Raw genomic sequence first — 21,466 nt, forward strand, 5'->3', positions numbered from 1 at the left:
TAAAATATCTTTTAATTTCTTTCTTTATTTTGCAATGAGGTGCTTAACTTCTAGTATATGCTATGCACATATAAAAATATTATTTTAAAGGGATGTTGTACTTATGAAAGTGCTGCATTTATATGTTAATAGTATTGTTTCATTTAAAAAATGTTAAATAGCTATTTGCATCAAAACTCATTTTGCAGTATTGGTTTTGTACTTCTTGTTGATCCTCATTGGCTGGTAAGGACAATTGCCTCCATTTTACTGGTAGAGAGAGACACACCTCTAAAAGTACGAAAGAAAACTGATTTATTTAAGACAAGAGCATGAGTTTTTTTTTCAAAAACAAAAACACAGAAAATCATTTTGAATAAAGTTGGCAACAATATCCCTTTCATTTACCATTACGTACTTTTCCAAACATTAATCCTCATAATACTTCAGGGTCATCAAACTGTGCAGGGATATAAAACTATAAAATAAACATTACATTATAATGATTATTATTATAATTTACTTCATTGGTTGAACATTTTTTTTTATGTTTAGAACTTCATCCAAATACATACAAAGTTGTTTTCTATATATGAAAGTATCTGTTCCATAAAAAAGTCCACAAACTGTAAATGTTCATGAAAGAACAAACTATTATCGCCTAAGTTTCTATTTGGTTTCAAAGAGAAGGAATCCACAAAAGGTGCAGTAGCGTTGATGGTCACCGTGTAAAGCTCCAGTTCCCATTCGAAGCCACACTTCATCACCTTTAGATAGTTTAAGCACTGCATTGTTTCCTGACGTATCTTGTTTTCCTTTGGATTCATAGCTGTAAATAATTTATAGATTATAATTGTGGTAATGGAGAAGGTAATGATTAATATTTCAGAATCATAAACAAATACAAAATCCTTTATCCAAATTGTTGGGACCAGAAAAGGTTTGAATTTCAGAATAGTTTGGATTTTGGAATATTTGTATTTGTATCTTATGACATTTAGGAAATATTTACATATCATAATACAGCTAAAATATGTAACCTAAAAGTAGTTGTATATCAATTTAATTCTTTTGGATACATAGTACCATCAGAAAGATAGTACAGTACAGTAATCAGAAAGGTATTATAAAGGTATCAGAAAGGTATTATAGAGAACACACAAGGCCAGATTACGAGTGGATCGCTGTTTAGTGCCCGCGTCGGGTTGCGCTGGTATTACAAGTTGAAAGTAACATATTCCCCCATAGAAGTCAATGGACCAAAAAAAGTGGAAAAAACCTAACCCAGCTAGCGCACAAACCGATTGCATATTCTCAGGTACGCTAACCCCACATGAAAACACATGAAAATATGAATATTTCACATTCCAATGTTCTGCATATAACAGAATATGTTCTATTTATTACATATACTATATTACATATACTATATATAAATATTTTGGTGCAATTTATATCTACACCTATATATATACACACATGATTATATATAGGTATAGATATATAGGGATATCTATTAAAAATACTTAGAACATATTCTGATATGTGCAGAACATTGGAATGTTAAATATTTACTGTCAATACAGAGTCTAACACTTTACTAAATATGAATATTGCATAAATATGTTTTTACATGTTTTCATCTACTTAACTGCAAAGGGCTCCAATGCACTAATATATGTCTATATGTGTATACATATGTATTTATGTGTTTATATGTATACATATATATATATATATATATATATATATATATATATATATATATATATATATATATATATATATATATGTCTGTAAATACATATACATATATATAAAAAAAAACAATTGTACACAGAGTGATGTAGATGTATGTATCTCAATGATAAAGCCCGTTGCCTGCCTTTTTTTTTCTTCTAACACATGAGACCTCATATCTTTGAACCCTTGTAACTTTTTTGCAATATTTTTTAGAAATAGTTTTTATTAGATGGTATTATTATGAATGTAACTGAACTTTGTAATGTATTCTTGATGTGTTTTGTGAGACTTTTTTGTTTCACAAAACAGTTAACCACAGCTTTGAGGAAGCGCTAACCCAATGAGCGTTAACTTGAATTGAGCTCAAGCAATTTCGTTTACTTTCAACTTGTAATACCAGCACAATTTAACCTGCGTGCAAACAAACGTGAAAACCTGATATCGCTCACGTGCAAACGTTTGTGCTTCAAAGTTGTGTCTTCATGTGCCTTTGGTTTGGTTTTAGACTTACTAGTTGGTAATTTTTAATTATTTAATAATGTAATTTAGGTCAAACAAAAATGTGAGGTTTTTATGCTACTTTAAAGAAAACTAGTTAGGCCTCAGTTGAAAATAGTGCACAATCCTAATGGTCATAGCTTTAGGATATGAGTAAACTTACTGGTCCATGGTCTAAGAAATAAAAAGATAGCTTAGACGGAGAAGGGGGAGAGGAAGTTTCATAAAAAAGCGCCAGACATATTAATGAATTTGATAAAGCAGAGGCTGAAAGCATTTTTTCACAAAAAAGAGAAACATTAGAATAAGGAGTTATGATCTCAATTTGGTGAGTAGTAGGTCCAGGAGAAGAAGGAGGTTGATTTGTAGGATTAACCTCCAATAGAAGTGGTAAGGACAAAGTATGTAAGGGAATTTAGTCCTAGTGCTGTTTTAAAAATAAATAAAGCTTTAAGGGGCAACAAACACTTTTCTGACTGTTGTCTTGCCAAAAAATAAAACATCAGTGTGCTGCAAAATCGGGTGTTTCTTCCACCGCACATCTACTCCGGGGTTAAAAAGACTGTTCCCCAGCCACATGTCCCCTTTATTCTGATCCTTTCTGCCCTATTAAAAACTTTATTCTTCATCCTCTAATAAAAAGCTACCTTTTAGGTTCTTTTCTAGCCGTATGGATGTGTTTTGTTGTACCCACGATAACCCATACCTATCCTGGTTACGCCATCATGTGAACACCTGTGAACACAAATGGGCTTGTCACTCCGACACCTTGTGATCAGAATGGACTAAACTAGAAGCCTCTAGAAGCCGAGCTCTTCACTGTTAAATCTACTGTATGTAAAGGGGGCAGGGCTACATGTTGTGCCCAATAACGCTTATCTTCTGGGTATTTCTGGACCCAAGGGGAGAGAGCAGGGGACAGAATATAATTGGCTTTTGCAAGTTTACTTTTTCCACCTGGTACTATATAAAAACCCTGTGTGTTGACCATTAAAGTGTGTTACTTTCTACCGCACTAAGCCTTGTCTGTTGTTTGTATGGGAGGGAAAGAGCTTCTTCACTAGAGAGCTTAATCTCTGCAAATAGGGCTATAAGTTGAGTAGCCTAGTCCCTGTAGCACTCTGGCAGTACTTGGAGAAGGGCAAACAGCACGGATCTGACCCTCACCTCAGGGTGCAATCCACTAGGTCCCATTGCAATCAGCCTAGTCTAAACATTTTTACAATAAATTAACACCTTGTTTACTGCAACTGTTTTTCAATATCAAAACTCGACCCACCACTTGCCTTATTTGGAGGAGTCAATCTAAGCTTGAGTCTGCAGCTGACATGGCTAGCCACATCAATATTGTACATATAAACAGAATTGTTTTGCATTTTACTTTTATCTGTTAAAGGCAGTTAGTAAAATATATGTAGCATGGTTAACCTTGAGAATTCTGCAGTGTGATTTTCAGTTATGAGAATTAGAGAAACCACCAGTTTCAGAGCTAAATTACATGAAACGGGGAGGGGAAATATACAGTATCTCACAAAAGCGAGTACACCCCTCACATTTTTGTAAATATTTTGTTATATATTTTCATGTGACAACACTTCAGAAATCACACTTTACTACAATGTAGTGTGAGTAATGAGTGTACAGCCTGTATAACAGTGTAAATTTGCTGTCCCCTCAAAATAACAACACACAGCCATTAATATCTAAACCGTTGCCTTCAGTCAAGCATGGTGGTGGGAGTGTCATGGTCTTGGTCTGCTGGCAACATGTACTGTAAAATACTGAAGCAGTGCATGATCCCCTCCTTTAGGAGACTGGGCCGCAGGACAGTTTTCAAACATGATAACGACCCCAAACACACCTCCAAGACAACCACTGCCTTGCTAAAGAAGCTGAGGGTAAAGGTTATGGACTGGCCAAGCATGTCTCCAGACCTAAAGCCTATTGAGCATCTGTGGGGCATCCTCAAATGGAAGGTGGGGGAGCGCAACGTCTCTAACATCCACCAGTTCCGTGATGTCATCATGGAGGAGTGGAAGAGGACTCCAGTGGCAACTTGTGAAGCTCTGGTGAACTCCATGCTCAAGAGGGTTAAGGCAGTGCTGGAAAATAATGGTGGCCACACAAAATATTCACACTTTGGGCCCAATTTGGACATTCATTTCCACTGAGGGGTCTACTCAATTTTGTTGCTAACGTTTTAGACATTAATGGCTGTGTGTTGAGTTATTTTGAGGGGAAAGCAAATTTACACTTTTATACAGGCTGTACACTCACTACTTTACATTGTAGCAAAGTGAAATTTCTTCATTGTTATCACATGAAAATATATAATAAAAAATTTGCAAAAATGTGAGGGGTGTACTCATTTTTGTGAGATATTGTATATTCTTGTTTACCATCAACATTGTTCTGTCGATTATATGCTTATTATGTTCATGTTGATGACATATGGTGGTTTCATGTTGCAATTACAGCTTGGTTCCTCTCAAGAATAAAACAGGAAGTGTTAATAAAGTTTGTTAATAAAAAGTCTTACTTTCAGTTTCTCAGCAGCCATCTTAGCTTCAAGAAGCATGGAAATCAGCTCTTAACATTTTCCTCTAAATATACATATGCCTGTAAGTTATTTGTTGTTTGCTAAGAGTTCATTGTACATTTGAATTGCATTGCTATTTGCTGTAAAGATTAAATGTAAGCTCTCTGTGTTAGAAACATGTATTATTGTATGTATTGCAAGCACCACGTGTAACTACATATTGTAATTTCAACTTTTCTTATTGTATTGCAGTTTTACAAAATAACTATTCAGAAGTAAAATCAGTTTGGAATAAACACAAAGCTATTTCTGTCTGGTTTGTTAACTAGTTGTCTAGCTATCAGTAGTGAGGACAGTACAGTAAAAAGGCATGCTATATCAAGGCAAGATACAAGAGCTGCATTGTATAGTAAAAAGGCAGGCTATATCAGGGGAAGATACAGAGCTGCATTGTAAAGTAAAAAGCATGCTATATCAAGGGAAGATATAGGAGCTGCATTGAAAAGTGAGAAGCAATAACAAGCAAGATACAAAGGCTGCATTTTAAAGTAAAAAGCAGTAAATAACAAGCAAACATACAAGATCTGCAATTTAAAGTGAAAGGCAGTAAAAATAATTTGCACAAGAACTGAATTTAAAATATTGTGCTACTTTAACCTGATCACTATGAACCAAGAAAAGAGTGTTGATATGATGCAGCAAACTTTAGAGACCATATCCTATGCCTCTGGCTCTAAATATTCAATGCGCTCCAGCAGATCATCAGCCAGTTCTGCAGGACTCAGAGCCCGTGCTAAAGCACAAGCAGCCCAGGCACAAATTTCTTATGCTGAAAAAGAAGCAGACATGATAAAGCAAAAAGCATCATTAGAAGCAGAGGAAGCTAGGCGCAAAGCAGATATGGAAGCAGAGACAGCAAGGTGTGAAGCTGAAACAGCGCAACGCAAGGCAGAGTTAAAAGCTAATATGCATGTGCTAAAGATTCAGCATCTGCAGAAGCAGCAGTCTATGAAGCAGCAGCTGAACTAGAAGAGGAACCACTTCAAGATTTTGCAGAAATAACTACCCATGATTCAGTACAAAGGACTCGTGAGTATGTACAGAACCATGCTCTAGACCAAGATAAAACAGAGCATGCTCCTATCCAACATATGTCCAGCATAATGCCACAGTTTCCTGACTCAACATATTTACAGTCTACTCCAAGTATTCCTGACTTGCACCCTCTTTCCCAGACTGACACTGCAAATGTCTCTTCACCAAGAGTGCGCTTTCAAGAAAGCAGAGGTTATGCTGATCCACAATATCCATCACATTATATGGACTCTCACATTTCCCCTCTCAGAAATAGTACATTAGGAACTTCAGAGACTACTGACCTAGCAAAGCACCTGATTCGTCGAGAGTTAGTGAGTACAGGGCTACTAACATTTGATGATCGACCAGAGAACTACTGGGCATGGAAGACATCATACCAAGGTGTCACCAGAGATCTTAATCTTACAGCCAGAGAAGAGCTAGATCTTTTGACTAAGTGGCTTGGTCCAGAGTCATCTCAACAGGCTAAGAGAATCAGGTCAGTGCATGATCATTACCCAATTGATGGAGTTAAAATGGTATGGCAGAGACTAGAAGAATGTTATGGCAGCCCTGAAGCTATTTAGAATGCACTGTTAAATAAGCTAAAAAATTTCCCCAAAATCTCAAACAAAGACAACATAAAGTTAAGAGAACTTGGTGACATGTTGTTGGAGGTGAATGCAGCTAAGACAGGAGGCTTTTTGCCAGGGCTGGCATACCTAGACACATCTCGTGGCATCAAACCAATTATTGAAAAACTGCCATATAGCCTGCAAGAAAAGGTTCCAAGTACAAAAAAGACCATCATGTCTCCTTTCCACCATTCAGTTTCTTCACCAGATTTATTGTCAACCAAGCAAAGACCAGAAATGATCCAAGTTTCATATTCTTAACATGCAGCAACCAAGTTCCAGTAAATACAGAGAAGTCAGGAACAAGGTACAGCAACAGACCAACGGTGTCAGTAAGAAATACAGAAGTGTCAGCTACTAATGCAACTCCACAAGTGAACAGCCCTGCAAGGAAATCCATGGAATCAGACAGTCCATGTCCAATTCATAATAAACCACACCAACTGTCAAAGTGTCGTGGGTTCAGAAGCAAGCACATTGATGAACGTAAAGCTTACCTGAAGGAGAATTCTATCTGCTTTAGATGTTGTGCATCCACCAGACACATTGCCAAAGACTGCAAAAATAACATAAGATGCAGAGAATGCAACAGTGACCAGCATACTTCAGCTTTGCATCCAGGTCCAGCTCCCTGGGCAGTAGAGACTCCTTTACCAAAGGGAGCGCAAGGAGGGGAGCAAGAGGAAGCTACTCCACCCACTATTGTATCCAAGTGTACAGAGGTATGCGGGAAAGGGACAAGGCCCAGATCATGTTCCAAGATTTGTTTAGTGACTGTATATCCCTCTAATAAACCTGACTGTTCTGTAAAGATGTATGCAGTGTTAGATGATCAAAGTAACCGTTCTTTAGCCAAATCAGAATTTTTTGATGTGTTTAACATTAGTGGTGAAACATTTTCCTACACTCTAAGAACATGCTCAGGCATTACAGAGAAAACAGGGCGTAGGGTATCCAACTTCACTGTTCAGTCTATTGATGGGAAAACACACATAAAACTCCCCACACTCATTGAATGTGACATGATACCTGATGACAGGTCAGAAATTCCAACACCTGAGATTACACAGCATTTCCCTCATCTGAAATCCTTAACAGACAAGATCCCAGCACTTGACCCTAACGCACAAATACTTCTCTTGTTAGGAAGAGACATTCTGAAGGTGCACAAAGTACGTGAGCAGATTAATGGGCCTCACAACAGTCCTTATGCACAACATTTAGACTTAGGTTGGGTCATAGTTGGGGAAGTATGCTTAGGAGGAGCTCATAGACCAGCAGATGTGAACTCTTTCAAGACAAATGTGCTGCCTAGTGGGCGCACTTCTCTGTTCAGCCCATGCACTAGCTATATACAGGTAAAAGAGACTTTTAATGCTTGTAAACAACAGTCATACACCCCCTCATTGTGTTATTTAGGAACTGTGACTCACAATGTGGGCAGTTTAGATGATAATGTGTTTGTTACTACTCCAAACGATGACAAACCTGCTATGTTTATTGAAGATGGTATGTTCCTTGATGTAGTTGAAAAAGAGATGTTTAATTGATGAAGCAAATTACTGGGTAGCACCCGTACCATTTCGCTTACCTCGGGTTAGACTACCAAACAACATAGAGCAAGCCCAGAAAAGACTCCTTGCTCTACATCGTTCCTTTGTGAAAAAACCTGAAAAGAAGGAACATTTTGTTAACTTTATGCAAAAAATCTTTGACCATGACCAAGCAGAACCTGCTTCACTATTGGAAGCAGGTGAGGAGTGTCGGTACCTACCAATCTTTGGTGTCTATCACCCTCAGAAGCCAGGACAGATCAGAGTAGTTTTTGACTCAAGTGCTCAGTTTGAAGGCATCTCACTGAATGACACACTCATCAGTGGGCCTGATTTAAATAATACACTACTAGGTGTCCTTTTACGTTTCTGCAAAGAGCAAGTTGCAATTACCACTGATGTACAACAAATGTTTTACTGTTTCATGGTTAGAGAAGATCACCGTAATTATTTGAGATTTCTTTGGTTTTGTGACAATGACCTTAACAAAGAAATTACAGAGTTCAGGATGAAGGTACATGTCTTTGGGAACAGCCCTTCCCCAGCCATAGCCATTTATGGTCTAAGACAAATAGCAAATCAAGGAAAGAGTGAGTATGGCGAAGATGTAGAATAGTTTATCTTGAGGAATTTCTATGTAGATGATGGACTCGCATCTGTGCCTACTGAAGCTGAAGCAGTCAGTCTCCTGCAGAGAGCTAAGGACATGCTAGCAGGATCAAATCTCAAGCTACACAAAGTGGCATCCAACAAAAGTCCAGTAATGGAAGCATTTCCTGCAGATGACAGAGCTAAAGATCTAAAGGACCTTGTTTTAGGTGTCGATCCTCTACCCCTCCAAAGGAGCTTAGGAGTAAGTTGGAACTTACAGACCGACAGTTTCACTTTTCAAGTGTCTAAAGAGGTAAAACCTTTCACACGGAGAGGTATCCTGGCTACAGTAAACAGTCTTTATGACCCATTTGGGTTTGCATCTCCAATCACTATGCAAGTTAAATCTTTAGTCAGAGAACTCTCAACAGACCAATGTGACTGGGATTCCCCACTCTTACCAGATAGAGAAGATCAATGGAGAGCATGGACAGAAGACCTGATCCATCTTGAAGATCTCAGTATTCCCAGACCCTATGTGCCAGTGTTACTATCGTCCACAGTAAGAAAGGAGGTATGTGTTTTTTCTGATGCTTCTACTGTAGCGATAGCAGCTGTGGCATATCTCAGAGTCATCGACAGTAGCGGTCAATGTCATGTAGGCTTTATTATGGGCAAATCTAAACTAGCTCCAAGACCAGCCCATACAGTGCCACGTCTAGAATTATGTGCAACTGTTTTGTCAGTTGAGCTAGCTGAACATATTACTGAAGAAATGGACATTGGACTTTATGCAGTTAAATATTACACTGATAGCAAAATTGTGTTAGGTTATATTCACAATACTTGTAGGAGATTTCATGTATATGTCTCAAACAGAATAATTCGTATTAGAAAATCTACTAATCCAGATCAGTGGCATTATATTAACACCAGTCAGAATCCAGCAGATCATGGTACTAGACCAATTCAGGCAGCACACCTAAAACATACCAACTGGTTCTCAGGACCAGATTTCTTACCTCAGGCAGATACTAGTGATCAATCTGAAGCTAAAGCATTTGACCTCATTGAACCAGATTCTGACATTGAGATCAGACCTGAAGTGACAGCTTTAAAAACTGGAGTGTATGAATGCCAGCTAGACTCACATAGATTTCTCAGATTCTCAAAGTGGAAGTCCCTTGTGAGAGGTATAGCAACACTAATTCACATTGCCAAGTCATTTTCTAGCAGCACTCAAAAGGAGTCATGTACAGGCTGGCATTGCTTCAAAAGGTTATGCCATTCATTAGATTTCTTGCAAGCTGAAACAGTGACTATCAAATGTATCCAAACATGGAAATATAGAAAATGGAAAGAGAAACAAAACGTTCAAGAAGGAGATCTTGTATTGTTGAAAGACACTCAAGTAAAGCGCAATGAATGGCCAATGGGTCTTATTGTAAAAACCATTCCTAGTGGTGATGGTAAAATTTGCAAAGTAGAGGTCAAAATCATTAAACAAGGGACTGCTAAAGTATACCTCAGACCTGTGTCAGATTTGATTGTTCTTTTTAAAATTAAAAAGTTATCTGGTTGAATTTAATAATAATTTATAGATCATGTAATAGTGGTATATGTTTATACCAGGCGGGGAGTGTTCTGTCTATTATATGCTTATTATGTTCATGTTGATGACATCTGGTGGTTTCATGTTGCAATTACGGCTTGGTTCCTCTCAAGAATAAAACAGGAAGTGTTAATAAAGTTTGTTAATAAAAAGTCTTAGTTTCAGTTTCTCAGCAGCCATCTTAGCTTCAAGAAGCATGGAAATCAGCTCTTAACATTTGCCTCTAAATATACATATGCCTGTAAGTTATTTGTTGTTTGCTAAGAGTTCATTGTACATTTGAATTGCATTGCTATTTGCTGTAAGGGTTAAATGTAAGCTCTCTGTGTTAGAAACATGTATTATTGTATGTATTGCAAGCACCACATGCAACTACATATTGTAATTTCAACTTTTCTTATTGTATTGCAGTTTTACAAAATAACTATTCAGATGCAGGACCGCCACTAGAAATTTTGGGGCCCCTGACCTAACCATTGAGCAGCCCCCCCGCCCTTTGACATGTGCAATTTTTGACCAAGTGACTAAAACATATATGCACTTTATTCTTAAGTGTCTATTTAAACTTGGAAATGTTGTAAAGGTAGTAACATACACACACAGACACACTCATACACTGAAACACACACACACTCACACATAAGGATTCACATATAGACACTCTAGCAGACACGCAAAGAAACACACTTAGACACAGACACCCAAACAGACACTCAGCACTTGTTTACATTGACCTGACAAGTAATGAGGTAAACTACAATTTTGTAAACAAAGGAGATTTAGAAAACAAAATATGGAGTTCTGATTATCTTTTTGTAAAGGAAGATGCCAACTAAATGATGACAACAGCATGCAGTTAAAGGTTAAACGGTGGATTGGTGACTTCTGGAAAGGTCTCATTAGTCCCAAAGTCTTTAGAAAGATGTGAATAATCAGTAGTAAGGTCAAAATGTCCTAAAAAGGAACCGACAATGGACACACACACAAACTTGCACATACACCCAAGGAAACACCGACAGAGACAGTCTCAGAAAACACACAAAGACATACACACACACACAGACACCCACAGAAAACACACAGACATACACACACAGAGAGACAACCACATAAGACACTGAAAGACATACATACACACACCCTCAATGAGACATCCACAGAAAACACACAAAGACATACACACACCCACACAGAGACACCCACAGAAAACACACACCCTCACAGAGACATCCACAGAAAACACAGACATACACACCCACCCTCACAGAGAGACCCACAGAAAAAAAAATACAAACACACTCATAGGGACACAAACCAAAGCACAAAGACATAAACACAGACACCCACAGAAACACTCACAGGAGGAAGCATTTATGCACCTTGCATCCCCTAAATCAACAGTGTGTGACATGCATGATAAAGAAAAAATTGCAGAAATTAAGAGATCACTTTTTAAAGAATCATATTTGTAAATGTGCAAAAAAAATAATTCTGTGAATTCAAAATTGTAATTTAATGATCTGGTTAGATGGCTAGATGAAGAAAAGTACTTTTAAAAGGTTGACATATGTTTGTTTGTTTTTTCCCTGTTTTCCCCAACCAAGAGCACCACTTCAAATATAGTGTACAAATGTTCCCATCTGTCAGCTGTACTTATGGATTTTGAAAATGCTGTACTCTATATGGTCTTGGTGGAACCATAAGCTGTGGTACTCATACCATTAGATCTGGTTAAATGCAGGATTTAGGCTTGTTGGTATGTATGTAATTAAGTCAGCTGTAGTGTAAACTGAACAGTTTTAAGTTAACCTGTCTCATTTCAAACACTGAGCAATCTTAATCTGAGAGTATAACATTTTATTCAGATGTAAAAATCTTAGATAAAATGCCTCCTTGCACCCCTGTCACCCCCTGATGGCGGCCCTGTTCAGAAGTAAAATCAGTTTGGAATAAACACAAAGCTATTTCTGTCTGGTTTGTTAACTAGCTGTCTAGCTATCAGTAGTGAGGACAGTACAAACATCTACTTGTATATTATATATGTTTCTATGGGCACTTTTTATCAGCTTCAATGAACATTGATACAATTATAGCCTATTTATACCTTACCTGTACATGCTTACTATGGTATTGCCATTGTGCATGAGATACACGTACACATCTTCCACTTCTTCATGCTTCAGCATGTAGAATGTGAAATAATACACACCTGTGAAAGAGAAATGACAATTTATACGATTGAGATGTAAATGTATATGAAAGACTCCGTTACTTGCACTAGAGTAAATAGGATAAATATGTCTTGGAAATATTCTAATATTTTATACATCTGATAGGATCAATTAAGAGACATTGGCCTAGATTCATAGAAGCTTGTGAAGTTTCTGAGGGTTCTCGTTGGAAAGGTAAAATCAGGACTGAAATTCAGTGAAATGGATAGTAAAGGGATAGTAAAGTCCAAATTAAACTGTCATTATTCAGATAGGGCATGCCATTTTAAACAACTTTCTAATTTACGTTTATCATCAAATTTGCATTGTTCTCTTGGTATTCTTAGTTGAAAGCTAAATCTAGGTAGGCTCATATGCTAATGTCTATAAAGTCTAAGCCCTTGGAGGCTGCCTCTTATCTGAATGCATTTGAGAGTTTTTCACAGCTAGAGGGTGTTAGTTCATGTGTTTCATATAGATAACATTGTGCTCATGCACGTGGAGTTATTTAAGAGTCAGCACTAATTGCCTAAAATGCAAGTTTGTCAAAAGATCTGCGATAAGGAGGCAGTCAGCAGAGGCTTAGTTACAAGGTAATTGCAGAGGTAAAAAGTATATTTCTATAACAGTGATGGTTATGCAAAACTGGGAAATGTTAAATAAAGGGATTATTTATCTTTTGCAACAATACAATTTTTATTGTTTTCTATCCCTCTAAAGTCCATTCTTGCTTTTAACCCTTTCCCGCTGTTAGGACGTTCCATGCTGTCCTAACTGTGCTGGGCATTAATGCTGTTAGGACGTCATGGAACATCCTAGCCATTTGGCTTTCCAGAACCAACAGCCGCTTCCTAAATGGGATTGCAGGCTGGAGGGGGTGCCTAGAGTTATAGTCACCCCCCCTGATCTGATCCCATCATTGAAACCACACGATCATATGAACAAGTGCATGATTTAAATTATTACTTAGTTCTGATGTAGATAAATAAGTACCGGCAAGAAAAGCTTAATATATATAGTTGCATGAGGTACCCAATACATGATATCTCGCTCATCAAACAAATGTTTTTTAGCAATGTGCAAAACAACTCCAAGTGCAACATTTCAGTAACAAATTTGTTTATGTAAATGTTTGTAGTTGTAAAATATTCACATAAAGGTTTTATGGTTAAAGAGACATGACATTTTTCTTTCATGATTCAGACAAAGCGTCAGATAATCAAAAAGTCTCAGTCATGGAGAAAAACCAAACAAAAACATTTAGATAAACATCTCTTAAAGGGACAGTCTACACCAGAATTTTTATTGTTTTAAAAGATAGATAATCCCTTTATTACCCATTCCCCAGTTTTGCATAACCAACACAGTTATATTTATATACTTTTTACCTATGTGATTATCTTGTATCTAAGCCTCTGTAAACTGCCCCTTTACTTCAGTTCTTTTGACAGACTTGCAGTTTAGCCAATCAGTGCTGGCTCCCAGATAACTTCACGTGCACGAGCACAGTGTTAATTATATATGAAATACGTGAACTAACACCCTCTAGTGGTGAAAAACTGTTAAAATGCATTCTGAAAAGAGGTGGCCTTCAAGGTCTAAGAAATTAGCATATGAACCTCCTAGGTTAAGCTTTCAACTAAGTATACCAAGAGAACAAAGCAAAATTGGTGATAAAAGTAAATTGGAAAATTGTTTAAAATTACATGCTCTATCTGAATCATGAAAGTTTATTTTGGCCTAGACTGTCCCTTTAAGATAAAAATTGTGTTTCTAAAATTCTTTGAGGGACCTCACTGTACTGACAAGACTTCTTAGATCATGTTGTCTAAGTGGATAATTTTAGATCATTGGGCCCCAAGTAAACAGCTTTCCAATTACCTTCTATTATCTCATTTGCTTCCTTCTTTAGGTATCCTTTTCTAAAAAGTATACCTAGGTAGACTAAGGAGAATCAATGAACTACGGGGAGCTAGCTGGTAAATGGGGTCTGCAAATATATACCTCCTTTCATTGGCTCACCCAATGTGCTCAGCTACAGCCCAGTAGTCCATTTATGCTCCTTCAACAAAGGATATCAAGAGAATAAAGCAAATTTGATAGCAGAAGTAAAGTTGAACGTTATTTAAAATTGTATGTTCTATCTGAATCATGAAAGAAACATTTGGGGTTTTATAAATGAACAGTGTTTCCACCAGGGTCTGTCCATGGTGAAGTTTCTTGTTTTGTGGTCTTTTTTATTTATTTATTTTGTAAAGTTTTTTTTAAGTTTTCCTCTTTCTTACATATGTTAGAGTAGACTGTTTTATAAAGGGTGTTTTATGTTTTAGTTTTTTTTTTCTCTAAAGTTTTGAAGGTGTTTTGTGATGCAGGTGTCCATCACACTTATTCTATGTGCCAAGAAGGGAACAGCCTTGAGACAGAAGTGGCTCCATTGATTATAATGAAGCTTAACTTGCACCCGTGGCTGTAATGAGCAGAAGGTGCACATCTCTTTGAATTGCACAATTTTCAGTGTTACTGTGAGTTTTTTTACCTCTAGATTTTTCATACATGGATTTTTTTTGAATCTAGGCCATTGCAGCATGAAAATAAAATACTCCAATTCATTAGAGCATTTAATTTGAAACAAATTTATATTTCTCTTGGTGTGTTTAACCCTACACAGTTACATTTCTGTGAGCCATGAACGTCATGTATCTGTCCATCACTGGGCGTGGCCTGCTCTAGAAACTCATTGGATAGTGTTGTCAAACTTTTGCATTTTAAACACACATAAGGCCTAGATCACAAGATGTGCACTTAAATATTTTCACTTCTATGCATTATTAACATCTCTGAAGCACAACCAATAGTGCTTCTGATTTGTGCTCATATTAAGTATTATTTATCACTCAAGTGATAGCTCAGGGCTCTCCAACATCTGCATGTTAGATAACACGGGGGCGCTAAATTCCTCACATAATAGACTTCTATGGGGTGCACAGTAAAATGCATGTCGGACATCTCTCAAATACTGTGCAAATTCCTCATGTAGCTCTGTGCTATACGATAATCATGGTTTTCTTCAGGGCTTATAAAGCACTACAGCTGTATTTTGGATTGTTCTTGAGCACAATAATTAACTCAGCGTGAGCATAATGAGTGCCCTAATAGGAGTCCCTGAGCTATCCATTAAAAGTCTAGGGCGACGAAAAAAGCTACATTAAGATGCTTTGGTTGAAATATTTAACCATCCACTTGTAATAAGAGATTGGGCTTTATTCTTTGTGCAAGGTTGTGCAAAAAAGATTACACACCTTGAGCTATCAATTATGATCCACCTAGTCTATAATAAGAAATGGACAGTTGTTTAAAAAGAAAATGCTTTAATGAAATTAAATATTTCCACTTAGAAATTGTATTTAATGAAAATATATTTTGCTCATTGCCACTTAGGGGTAGATTTACTCCCCGTACTTTCCGGCTTGCCGGAAATTTAAGCTAAGAAGAAGCGGTCATAAGACCAGTGCTCCTTAACTTGTCCGCCACCACTGAGCTGGTGGACAGCAATCATCCAGATCGGGTTGATTGACACCCCATGCTAGCGTCCGATTGGCCGCGAATGTGCAGGGGGCGGCATTGCACAAGCATTTCTAGTGAAATGCTTGTGCAATGATAAATGCCTACAGTATATGCTGTCGGCATTTATCGATGTCCGCCCGCACATTGATAAATCTACCCCAAAGTCTTAATGTATGCCTTATATTGTTGTTGTTATCTTATTTCTCACCTGTGACCGGGGCTGAAAATCTTCCTGTCATAACATCAAAAAAATTTCCAACATTAGTTTCCACACTGCTGAATATAATTCCACTGTTGATGTTGCTAAAGTGTGTTGCCATAGAAGCCATAAAAGCAACCTAAAATAAAATGAAGATTTGTTTAGAGTGCATACTGCAAAATACAAGGTTTTATATAATTCTTTTGAAATGATAAATTTTTATTTTTATTTTCTATGAATCGCACGTCAGCAACATTTGGTAAAAACTAAATCGCAAAGTGCATTATAATGGCTCTACTATATCTGCAGTAGAATTTTGTAATGCAATATTTTGCACTAAAGGTGCAGCATGCAAGTGTGCATGTATTTGTATTAGCCTTTATTTAGTATAATGCATCTTCACAAAAATACAAGCTGAGCTGTTCATTATTTTTTAAAATAAGTCCTGAGATAAATAAAAGATATAAGCCAGTTTTAATGACAATGTTGGATTCCTTTTCTGCATTGTCCTCGCCTACTCTAGTGCAGACCCTTCATCCATCCTGTCACAGGTTATGAAATCTGCCTTCTGTCCCACCTGCAGCGTCCCTGGCCAGGGCAAATGCTCCTGTTTTTAACTAACTGTCCCAGGACATTTCCAGCATCTGCCCCACCCAGGACATGTTTACAAACTGAACGCCCCTGAACATTCTTTAAGGTATGCAACTGTAAGCCTAGACTATGATGTTGACCACTCTTTAGCTAAATAATTGCTAACGTACTTCTGAACTTCCACCCTTCATTTTGAGATCATGACTGCTATTTCTGTTTTATTTAATTTGCCATGTACTTGATAAAAACACTTCTTTCTGTCCTCAAAGATAAACATATTAAGGTCATATAACCCTTTGTAAGCTTTACTTTATAAAACATGTACCGTTTCAGTAGCCCCCTTTTAATCAGTTCCTAGTTTATTTATGTGCTAATGTATAAATGGTCTCCTGAACTGTACATTGTGTTCAAGATGTACCTTAACTGGTGATTTTAGTTTCACTTAAAGGCATAGAAAGGTCAAATTAAAAAAAGTGCATGGGTGCATTTTAGTTTTAAAGAAACGCATTTTTGTAATATACTTACATTAGCAAAAGTGCTTCTAGTAAAAGTTATTGCTGTTTTCAGCACGCTATGCACATATAAGGGCCCGTGCACCAGTTTTCAAGCTCAGATTGCTGGTGGTAGTGTTTATTGCCTTGTATGACAATTTGTGTTATACAAGCCACCACTGACTCTCTAAGCACGCATGGGCCTCTAGTTATCAAGCTGTCAACCTCAAATACGCTGGAATTCCGCAGCGTATTTGTGGCAAGGCTGATTCGCCTAAGTTATCAAGCCCTACACACCGGCAAAAGTAGAATTTTGTGACGTAAGCTACGATCCGCCGGACTCAGTCCGACACAGATCGATTCTTACGTCACTCCAGATGAGCCGAACGCAAGTTCGGCACAATCTGACTACTTTTGCTAGTTATCAAATGACTAGCAGGTACGCTCGCCACTTTTCCGGCCCAGCGTACCTGGTTTTCAATCCGCCGCCCTGGAGGTGGCGGATCTCAAAGGAATCAATGGGAGTCTGACCATAGCGAAAGTTCATGTTCGCTGCTGCCCGACATCCCATTGATTCCTATGGGAGATGTCTGCACCTAACACCCTAACATGTACCCCGAGTCTAAACACCCCAAATCTGCACCCCTACACAGCCGCCACCTATATTAAACATGTTAACCCCTAAACCGCCGCTCCCGAAGCCCACCGCCACTCTAATAAACTTATTAACCCCTAAACCGCCGCTCCCGGACCCCGCCGCAACTATAATAAATATGTTAACCCCTAAACCGCCGCTCCTGGACCCCACTGCCACCTACATAATACCTATTAACCCCTATCCTGCCCCCCCCTATACCGCCGCCAACTATAATAAATTTATTAACCCCAATCCTGCAGATCCCGTACCCCGCCGCAACTAAATAAATTGTTTAACCCCTAAACCGCCGCTCCCGGACCCCGCCGCCACCTATATTAAATTTATTAACCCCTAATCTGCCCCCCTACACCGTCGCCTCCTATAAAAAATTTATTAACCCCTATCCTGCCCCCCCTATACCGCCTCCATCTATATTAAACTAATTAACCCCTAAACCTAAGTCTAACACTAACCCTAACACCCCCCTAACTTAAATATTATTTTAATAAATCTAAATAAAAATTACTCTTATTAACTAAATTAATCCTATTTAAAACTAAATACTTACCTATAAAATAAACCCTAATATAGCTACAATATTACTAATAATTATATTGTAGCTATTTTAGGATTTATTTTTATTTTACAGGCAACTTTGTATTTATTTTAACTAGGTACAATAGCTATTAAATATGTATTAACTATTTAATAGCTACCTAGATAAAATAAAGACACATTTACCTGTAAAATAAAAACTAACCTAAGTTACAATTACACCTAACACTACACTATCATTAAATAAATTATTCCTATTTAAAACGAAATACTTACCTGTAAAATAAACCCTAAGATAGCAACAATATTACTAATAATTATATTGTAGCTATTTTAGGATTTATTTTTATTTTACAGGTAACTTTGTATTTATTTTAACTAGGTACAATAGTTATTAAATAGTTATTAACTATTTAATAACTACCTAGCTAAAAGAAATACAAAATTACCTGTAAAATAAATCCTAACCTAAGTTACAATTAAACCAAACACTACACTATCATTAAATTAATTAAATAAATTAGCTACCAATACCTACAATTAAATACAATTAAATAAACTAAACTAAATTACAAAAAAAAAACCCACTAAATTACAGAAAATAAATAAATATTACAAGAATTTTAAACTAATTACGCCTAATTTAAGCGCCCTAATAAAATAAAAAACCACCAAAATAATAAAAGTCCCTACTATATTCTACATTACAAAGTAATACGCTCTTTTACCAGCCCTTAAAATGGCTTTTTGCGGGGCATGCCCCAAAGTAATCAGCTCTTTTGCCTGTAAAAAAAAATACAACCCCCCCAACATTAAAACCCACCACCCACATACCCCTACTCTAACCCATCCAAACCCCCCTTAAATAAACCTAACACTACCCCCCTGAAGATCTCCCTACCTTGAGTCGTGTTCACCCAGCCGGGCCGAAGTCATCATCCAAGGGGCGCTAAAGAGGTCTTCCATCCAATAGAAGTCTTCATCCAAGGGGCGCTGAAGAGGTCTTCTATCCAATAGAAGTCTTCATCCAGGCGGCGTCTTCAATCTTCATCCATCCAAAGTGGAGCGGAGCCATCTTCAAACGAGCCAACGCGAGCCATCCTCTTCAACCGACGACTACCCGACGAATGAATATTCCTTTAAGTGACGCCATCCAAGATGGTGTCCCTCGAATTCCGATTGGCTGATAGGATTCTATCAGCCAATAGGAATTAAGGTAGGAAAAATCTGATTGGCTGATCCAATCAGCCAATCAGATTGAGCTTGCATTCTATTGGCTGATCGGAACAGCCAATAGAATCCGCTCTGGATGGATGAAGATTGAAGACGCCGCCTGGATGAAGACTTCTATCGGATGGAAGACCTCTTCAGCGCCCCTTGGATGAAGACTTCTATCGGATGGAAGACCTCTTCAGCGCCCCTTGGATGATGACTTCGGCCCGGCTGGGTGAACACGACTCAATGTAGGGAGATCTTCAGGGGGGTAGTGTTAGGTTTATTTAAGGGGGGTTTGGGTGGGTTAGAGTAGGGGTATGTGGGTGGTGGGTTTTAATGTTGGGGGGGTTGTATTTTTTTTTTACAGGCAATAGAGCTGATTACTTTGGGGCATGCCCCGCAAAAAGCCCTTTTAAGGGCTGGTAAAATAGCTGATTACTTTGTAATGTAGAATAGGTTAGGGACTTTTATTATTTTGGTGTTTTTTTATTTTATTAGTCAGCTTAGATTAGGTGTAATTAGTTTAAAATTCATGTAATATTTTTTAATTTTCTGTAATTTAGTGTTTGTTTTTTTTTGCAATTTAGTTTAGTTTATTTAATTGTATTTAATTGTAGGTATTGGTAGCTAATTTATTTAATTAACTTAATGATAGTGTAGTGTTAGGTTTAATTGTAACTTATGTTAGGATTTATTTTACAGGTAATTTTGTATTTCTTTTAGCTAGGTTGTTATTAAATAGTTAATAACTATTTAATAACTATTGTACCTATTTAAAATAAATACAAAGTTACCTGTAAAATAAATATAAATCCTAAAATAGCTACATCTACATTATTAATTACATTGTAGCTATCTTAGGGTTTATTTTATAGGTAAGTATTTAGTTTTAAATGGGATTAATTTAGTTAATAAGAGTAATTTTTATTTAGATTTATTAAAATAATATTTAAGTTAGGGGGGTGTTAGGGTTAGTGTTAGACTTAGGTTTAGGGGTTAATTAGTTTAATATAGATGGCGGCGGTATAGGGGGGGCAGGATAGGGGTTAATACATTTATTATAGGTGGCAACGGTATAGGGGGGGCAGATTAGGGGTTAATAAGTTTAATATAGGTGGCTGCGGGGTCCAGGAGCGGCGGTTTAGGGGTTAAACAATTTATTTAGTTGCGGCAGGATAGGGGTTAATAAATTTATCATAAGTGGCGGCGGTATGGGGGGGGCAGGATAGGGGTTAATAGGTATTATGTAGGTGGCGGAAGGGTCCGGGAGCGGCGGTTTAGGGGTTAATACATTTATTATAGTTATGGCGGGGTCTGGGAGCGGCGGTTTAGGGGTTAATACATTTATTATAGTGGCGGCGGGGTCTAGGAGCAGCGGTTTAGGGGTTAATAACTTTATTTAGTTGCGGGGGGCTCCGGGGGCGGCGGTATAGGGGGTAGAACAGTATAGTATAGTGTGGGTGCTTAGTGACAGCTTATCAATAAAGCTGTAGAAAAGTCGAAGAGCAGTGAGATCGGATGAGTTTGTCAGTATTTATTTGTTTCCTTTTAATTACTTTTAAAGGGTTAATACTCTGAAAAGCTTGCTTAGCTTCCGGTTAGTGTGGCCAGGGATCTGTCAAGTAGAGGATTGGACTTGCAACAAGATTGGGATATTCTCCCTAGAAAGAAATGCTATATAGCACTCTCTGCCCAGACTGGGGTAGAGCCACTGATACCTTTAAAATTTAACTTTTATTATTCACTTTAAAAAATGGGTGAACACAAACAAATTAAA

General features: G+C 37.5%; 1 protein-coding gene across 1 annotated transcript in view; it reads right to left on the reverse strand.

The window, feature by feature from the left end:
- Positions 1-277: 277 nt before the first annotated feature.
- The window catches only part of C1QTNF3 (C1q and TNF related 3), a 223,200-nt gene continuing 202,011 nt past the window's right edge, over positions 278-21,466 (reverse strand). Inside the window, exons 4-6 of the mRNA XM_053701192.1 lie at positions 16,210-16,339; positions 12,337-12,436; positions 278-808 (exon numbers count right to left, since the gene is read on the reverse strand). Coding sequence (XP_053557167.1) covers positions 649-808; positions 12,337-12,436; positions 16,210-16,339 — 390 coding nt within the window. The 3' untranslated portion in view covers positions 278-648. The remainder of the gene's footprint in view (positions 809-12,336; positions 12,437-16,209; positions 16,340-21,466) is intronic.

Source organism: Bombina bombina, chromosome 2 (assembly GCF_027579735.1).
Source record: "Bombina bombina isolate aBomBom1 chromosome 2, aBomBom1.pri, whole genome shotgun sequence".
NCBI classification, from domain to species: Eukaryota; Metazoa; Chordata; class Amphibia; order Anura; family Bombinatoridae; genus Bombina; species Bombina bombina.